At 37.8% G+C, this 7,783-nt stretch overlaps 1 protein-coding gene across 1 annotated transcript; it reads right to left on the reverse strand.

The window, feature by feature from the left end:
- Positions 1–272: 272 nt before the first annotated feature.
- On the reverse strand, positions 273–6,411 carry LOC113017244 (uncharacterized). The gene is made up of 4 exons (XM_026160401.2): positions 3,884–6,411; positions 2,886–3,003; positions 2,546–2,804; positions 273–2,426 (listed from the first exon to the last, which is right to left on the reverse strand). The coding sequence occupies exons 1-3, from the start codon at positions 6,351–6,353 to the stop codon at positions 2,591–2,593; spliced, it is 2,802 nt and encodes a 933-aa protein (XP_026016186.1). The 5' UTR covers positions 6,354–6,411; the 3' UTR covers positions 273–2,426; positions 2,546–2,590.
- Between the last annotated feature and the right edge of the window lie 1,372 nt (positions 6,412–7,783).

Consider the following 7,783-nt stretch of genomic DNA (forward strand, 5'->3'; position numbering starts at 1 on the left):
ACTCAAGCCCTCAGTTAGTGGTGACAGGCAGGTAAAGCACTAGGGAAACTTGCTGTGGGCTGTTGTGAAGATTAAACCAAAGATTAAATGTAATTAAGGACACTGAGTCCTGTAAGCATTAGGACACCAAAGACATATTTGTGTCACAGTTGTTAGTATGAATGTTAGTAACAGGAAAACATACTAGTTATTATTTTCTAACACTTCTTAAATAAATCATACGTGTAAATACAAACAATGTAAACTGAGAAAAAAGAACAATACATTTAGCATTTGAAATAGAAGTATAATTTTAATTCCTAACAATTAAAATTTTAAACGTTTCTTTTTTCCCTATTTTCTTATTATCACGAAATATACAACATACAGAGTAGAGGAGAACAGATTAGGGAACTTACAGAAAAATACGAGTATGAGTACATTAATTTCTATTCAGTCCAGGATTAATGCAATTGAGGAAAGAATTATTACAATAATCAGAATAATACTCATCACCAGTAATCATAATAATGACAATGATAGCAATAACACAATTATAACAAGAATATGGGAAATAACTATAACTCATAGTCACTCAAACAGAAATTTCCAGCAGACTTTGTCAAATGCTTTTTCTGCATCGACTGATAAGATTATAGTTTTCTGATACTCTGAAAGCTGCATGGAGTTGAATAGTTTACAAATATTTATAGTGGGATGTCTGCCTTTAATAAAACCTGTCAGGTCAGGATGGATAAGGGCTGGAATTACTTTTTCTAAATGGGATGCAAGAACATGGCTTATAATTTTAATGTCTGTATTTACCAGAGAAAGTGGCCTAATTTGGCTGATTGGGATTTTTCTCTGGTTTTAACAAAAGGTTAATTATTGCAGTATTCATGGTTGGAGGACTTCTAGACATAATCATAAATTCTTTAACCATTCTTATGAATAGCGAGGACAGGGTTGGCCAGAAATGTTTTGTAGAACTCAGCAGGGACGCCATCTGGGCTAGATGCCTTGTTACAGAGTATTTGATTAAGAATAGTTCTTCTAGAGCTATAGTTTATCCAACATCGTACCTTGATCTTGTGTTAAAATAGACAGATCTATAGCACTCAGAAATTTGTGAATGTCTTCCATATTTGGGTCATGGTCAGAAGTGTATAGATGCATGTAAAACGTCCTAACAACATTATTTATATCTGGAAGATAATGAAAAGGTTTCCCTGCTGAGTCTTTGATAACTACATGTTTTTTGTCTTTATTTTGACTAAATAGCTTTACTAGATATTTATCTGATTTATTTATTATTGTATTCAGATTTCTCATGTGTCAACCGCTGTATAAGAAACTGTGATTTTGTGTTTAACAACACATTTAAATCAAGTCTGTGTTTTCTTAAATCACACACTAGCTTTTCAAAAGTGTTGCTGTGCAATTTCTTTTCAACATTTTAATTTTTTCTTCCAAATTGTGTCTTTTTCCTTTTTATAGGATGAGTATGAGATAATCCTGCCCCTTAAAACAGCTATGCCAGTTTCCTATAATAAAGTTAATAAATATTGGGAGAATCATTTATATCCAAAAAGGATGTCCATTCTCTTTAAAATATTATTTAAGTCCTACTTTTTTAGCAAAGATGTGTTCAAGCACCATCAGGTGGTCGATTTTTGTTGCCATTTTTTATTGAGTTTCAAAGAGACAGGTTTATGATCGCTTTGGATGACGGGAATTACTAGCTGGGGGAAAAATATATTCTCGATGATGAATGATGGACTTGGAAAAGTAAGTGAATTCTTGATCATCAGGGTGGTTTAAACTCCAGCTCTCACAAAGGCCATAATCTTCCATGTATGGTTTAAAAATGACAGTCGATTGATATGTTCTATTATTAGGACTTATTGATTAGTAGTTAAATATAACAATATAAAAAATATGTACAACCCTAACCACATTTTTATATTTATATTTGCACCTCTAAACACAACTATGCTTGTTTTTTACATAAACTGTATATGAAAGATGGATGGAGCCACCACAGCATTATCCACCAGCTGGAGAAGTCCCATTATGAAGCCTCAAGTTGAGCATGTCTGCAATCTTCATTTTGGTATTTTGAATGTAAGGGGGTGAATCTGACATGGATACCAAAGGATATCCTGGGCCATCTGACCTCAGGAAATCACATGATAGGGTGGGGCTAGGTTTCACAATGAGCTCACCCAAAACCTTGGCTGATTGTGACCTACACCCATTTTCACACCTTGGCTTGTGTGATTAGGTAGAGGATCATTAGAGGGTCCATTGTCCCTCTCGGAGGGACACTCCCACAGGGCTTAAATCTGTGTCTCCACCATTTGACCCTAGAACTTAAGAAGCTTCTCAGATGAGAGGTGAAACATCTTCAAGCAACTTGAAGTCCAGACGCTTTCTTTCCCAAGCTCCTTCGAATACAAAAGGATAAGAAGAGCAACTTGTCAGTCTCACTGTAAAGCATACCCTGATTTATTCTCATTTGCAATAATTATATCTGCTTTATACAAACAAACAATGATTTTTCCACCTCAGGTAAACTTCAGTGGATGACTATGGGCTGTCCAGTGTGGAGTCACGTGTGCTCAGTGGGGTTTTCTTCTCTCTCGAGAGCTTGTCGTATTTTCTGCCAGAAGATTCCAGTGTGTTGACCAGCCTGTGGCCAGCTCAAGTAAGAGCTCCTCTTCACCAGACTCCTTATTTGGTAGTACGGAGACAGCTGGTTGGCTGGTATGTCCTCCAGAAACACCATGATCAGCACATCCTTGTGCTCATCGAACAGACGGTAGCTAAAGAGATCACACGCAGATTAATCAGTGTAGAAGCTGGCGATGTCATTACATGTAAGGACAAAGAGTTGGTAACCATACCTGGCCATCTGGATTTCTTTGGAGCACCACTCACTCTGCAGGTAATTTGGGCTGATCACACAGATAGTCTTTCTGCTCCTATAGATGGCATCTGTAATGTTTTCTACAATGGGCTTACCTGTAAAAACAGAAATCTGAGACGTTAAACAAAAATCTCACACATCAAACATGTCAGCATTTTTCTAGTTTTAACATTTACTACTTAAAACAGCACTGGTGAATAACATAAAATGTATGTCTGTGAAGGTTCTCAGTCATCCAGGTCATTGTAGTCTATTGTTTCCAAGCTCCTTAGACAACATAAAATGTAGCCTTTTCTATGAGTTAAAACATTTCAAAGGTATTCTCACTTTTGAGAAGAGCAGGATCTACAGTAGTGTCTAAATTCCAGTCACAGCCTTTGGTGGGACTTTTTGTGTAATGGACAAGCAAAGCACAATTCAATAAGCTTCTGGGGTAATAACTGGTGCTGACTCAGACTTTAATTTTAATATTTTCTGTAATTCAATATTTTCTGGAATTCAGATGTTTTTGTACGTCTATATTCTTTTATGTGAAACCCATTTCATGATTTCAGGAAAAAACTGGACCAATCTTAACTGTATATTTTCCAGAGTAAATCTTTCATTTTCCTACATGTAGGATGCTTTGAAAGTTGAGCAGCACATCTAAAGTCTACTTTTAGAGGTTTAAAGATCAATTTGTAGCTCTTGTCCAGATAGTCAGTCTTAAAATATCTAGATCTAGCACTCAAACTTCGTTTTGTGGGTCACATGGGATTGGTATTCTTGTTTGACTTCATATCAGCCATTTATATTTGTGTAAAGATATTGTATTAAAATTTTGAACAAAACAAAACAAAAAACAGTCGTGTAAACCCCGATCTTTGTCAGTACAAGTTTAAGGAAAGCTGAGGCAGTTTGTGTGGTAGCTTCATTAAATATAGATCTAAAAATAGAAAAATAGAAAAAAAAGAGGCTAATGATAATCATATATACCTGGTTCAAAGTCTCTGTGGTGCAGACAGAGTTTCCAGCCCTGTTGACCCTCCAGCTCTGGAAGCAACTCTCCACAGACCCAAGCTTCATCATGAACATTGTAGGAGACAAAGGCATCGTAGCTGTGAGGAATACCTTTCTTCCTCCTCTTATTATCATAGAGAAAGGCCAGGAAGAGGTAATAGGCATAGGTGAGGTGTGACCTCAGGAAGTGATAGATGAAGGATGCAAGGAGAGTAAGCATAACTAGACTAGAGCTAAAGAGGAAGCAGAGCAATGCAGCATCTATCCGACAGGAGTCAAAACCAAAGTCAAGGAATTTTTTTCCCCGTTGGCTGACAGGAAATGAGCAAGTGTACTGATGTGCATTAACAACCTGTGTCTGTTTGCTGCCTTGAATCCACTGGATAAGACCGTAATTAGAACATTCACATGTTAAAAGGTTAGCAGATAGATCCAGATATGTCAAGCCTGGAAGGGATTGGATAACTGTTTCACTGATTACAAACAATTCATTGTCACTGACGTTTAGCCACCTGAGTGCCGACAGTTTGGCCTCTGCTAGAAAATCCAAAGACCTGAGTTTATTGTTGGAGAGGTCGAGTGTTATCAGGTTTGGAATTGGCAAGAACACGTCAGATGTTAAAACTGAAAGCTCGCTGTAAGATATCCTCAGATGTTTCAGTTGCGGTGTGTATTTAAATGTGTCTGGGTACAAAGATCCCATGAAATATGCCTCTGTTATTAAGTACTCTAAAGAAGTCAAACCACTGAGAACATCTTTTGAAATATCGTAATATCCTCTATGAACCTTGATATGAAGCTTCTTCAATCTTTGTAAATTTGAGAAAGGCCTATCCCTTTGTTCAGAGCTGTTATGTGACTGGCTTTGAACAACATTTAAGATCAGAGTGCTTAAGTTTGACAGTCCACTGAAATGGTCGTAAAAATAATTATCACCTAACAAATAAAGAATCTGGAGGTTATCAAGTCCTTCGAACCCTCCTTCATCAACACTGTCACACTTGTCTAAGTCTATACACAAGTATTGAAGGGAAGACAGACTATGAAAATCTCCATGAATGAAATTCATGATATCAATATTTCTCAAATTTAAAAACTCCAATGTCTGTAATTTATCTTTGAATGTATCTATAAATGACATAATCTTGTTGTTTTCAAGATTTAAGCTTTTCAAATTGTTTAAATTTTGAAAAACACAGTCAAAGATATAGGATATTTGATTGTGGCTCAGATCGAGTATTGTTAGGCTTTTTAAATTCCAGAAGTAAGGACAGTAAAGTTCACTGATGACATTGTCACTAAGGTCATAGACTTCCAAAGTGGTGAGTCCTTGGACGGCCACTGGCAGTTCGGACAGTTCATTATTTTGTAATATCAGGCTTCTGAGCTGTGTCATTGACGGGAGTGCATTATCAGCCATGCTTTTTATATTGTTAAATGATAAGTTGAGCTCAACAAGGTTAGAGCAAGACTGCAGCATGTGCTCTTTTATGGTGTGAATTTCACTATTTCTCACATCAACTGTTCTTAGAGAAGGAATTTGGCAGGCAACATCAATGAGACCATCATCTATCCACTTTTGTATGTTATCCATCTGAAACTCTTGAAGAGAGTAAGCAGTCTGCAGAATCGCTCTGTACACATCAAAGCTAAGAGAAGTTTCACTCATGTGCAGTCTCGTTAGGCTCCTCAAAAAGGTCTTGTTTGACACTTCCCACTCGATGTCCTTGGACCAGCCTCGCAAGTCCAGAGACTGCAGATGAGGAAAAATGTCTCTTGTAATGCTGAACTTTTTCACTGAATCCAAACTTAGAGTGAGTAGGTTTGAGGTATTTACATGGAGGTCATCGGACTGAAACAAAGTAAAGTTGTTGTGAGTAATAATCAAATGTTGTAAAGTTGGAAGTTTAACAATATAATCAATATCTGAAATTTGATGCAGGTAATTATTGCTCAAATCTACTAAACGTAAGATGACCAGAGGCTGAAAGACCACAGGGGAGATAAATGAGATAATGTTGTTGTCCAGAGACAGTGTCTCTAACTTGGAAAGACCCTGAAACATGTTTTTTGTCAGCGCTGTGAGTAAATTTTCACCCAAGTCGAGAACTTTTAACTCTACCAAGTCTGCAAAAGTTCCATCATCAATTTGTAAAATCCAATTATTTTTAACATATAGAGCTTCAAGCTTAGATAAACCTCTTAAATCCACCTTGGAAATATTTGAAATGCCATTTAAGCTGAGATTGAGCGATACTGCATTACCAGGAATGTCATCTGGAATAGCAGTGAGGTGACGCTTTGCACATGTAACTGATATATTCTTTGAATTTTCAGAATACAGGATTGTGCAGTCTTTTAGAGAAAAAGCAAGTGAATGTTCACAATGAAACAAAAAAGACAAAAGTGAGATAAGCAGCAGAAGGACTCTTTCTGTAGCTAGCATGTTGATCTCAGTGGTGGTTTTCACTTTCTTTAGGGAGATGGAGGTGGGAGCATACTGTTGGTCAATACACCTGAAGCAGACCAGAGAAGAAAGAAAATATAAGGTAGGTTTTGATCACATCACAGTGTCCACAATTTGGCATGAAATAATGTGACATCTGGTGCAGTCAGTGGTGAAAACTGGTGATAGTCTGAGAGTTTATCTACCTATCCATGGGTCAGTGGCTCAATCCAGTACATATATCAAAATTGGGACCTGCAGGCCAGAGCCCACTCTTTACATATTTCAAAGAGACATGCATATCACTTAAGATTCTCCATATATTTTGTCCTGCACAGTTTTACTTAGATTAGATTAGATTAGATTAGATTAGATTAGATAGAATAGATTAGATAGAACTTTATTAATCCCTCGGGTGGGTTCCTCTGGGAAATTCGATTTCCAAAAAAGCACAGCACCGACAGAAGTTACAGTTACAGAATATTATATATATATATATATATATATATATATATATATATATATATATACACATACACACACACACACACATATATATAAATACAGAGACAATATAAATAAAATATACGAAGGGGATAAATAGAATAAATAGGAATAAAAATAAAAATACAAGTGAATTGCACATCTCAAGTATTGAGTCTATTGCACCGTTGACTATTTACAAAAGTATTGCACAAAAGGTATTGCGCAGTGAGGTGAAGAGGCACTACAGCTTAGTTGTTCCCTCCTTTGTCCTCCTGTTTCCCCTCCCTCTCCCCTCCAGAGAGGAGTTAAACAGTCTGATGGCGTGTGGGACAAAGGAGTTTTTAAGTCTGTTAGTTCTTGTCTTTGGGAGAAGCAACCTGTCACTGAACAGACTCTTCTGGTTGTTAATGGCCGTGTGCAGAGGATGCCCAGCATTGTTCATAATGTCCAGCAGTTTCTTTAATGTCCTTTTCTCTGCCACTGTCACCAGAGTGTCCAGCTTCATGCCGACCACAGAGCTAGCCCTCCTGATCAGTTTCTCCAGCCTGGATGAGTCCTTCTTTGCTGTGCTGCTCCCCCAGCACACCACAGCATAGAAAAGTACTCCAGCAACCACCGACTGGTAAAACATCCTCAGGAGCTTCCTGCAGATGTTAAAAGACCTCAGCCTCCTGAGGAAGTACAGTCGGCTTTGGGCTTTTTTATACAGGTGCTCTGTGTTGCATGACCAGTCCAGTTTATTGTCCACCCACAGCCCGAGGTACTTGTACTTGTTGACCACCTCCACCTCCTCCCCCTCTATCTGAACCGGTAGTGGACCTTCTCTGGACCTCCCGAAGTCCACAACCAGTTCCTTAGTCTTTGAGGTGTTGAGTTGCAGGTGGTTTGTGTGACTCCATGCGACAAAGTTCCTCACCAGACTTCTGTACTCCTCTTCCTGATCA

Source organism: Astatotilapia calliptera, chromosome 3, assembly GCF_964374335.1.
Source record: "Astatotilapia calliptera chromosome 3, fAstCal68.1, whole genome shotgun sequence".
Classification (NCBI taxonomy): Eukaryota; Metazoa; Chordata; class Actinopteri; order Cichliformes; family Cichlidae; genus Astatotilapia; species Astatotilapia calliptera.

Excerpts from the sequence above, each read along its gene's own strand:
- LOC113017244 (XM_026160401.2), bottom strand. The coding sequence starts at position 6,353 with ATGCTAGCTACAGAAAGAGTCCTTCTGCTGCTTATCTCACTTTTGTCT. Across the intron at positions 3,004-3,883 it reads CCACAGAGACTTTGAACCAG|GTAAGCCCATTGTAGAAAAC; the intron begins GTATATATGATT and ends CTGTTTTTACAG. Across the intron at positions 2,805-2,885 it reads AAAGAAATCCAGATGGCCAG|CTACCGTCTGTTCGATGAGC; the intron begins GTATGGTTACCA and ends TGATCTCTTTAG.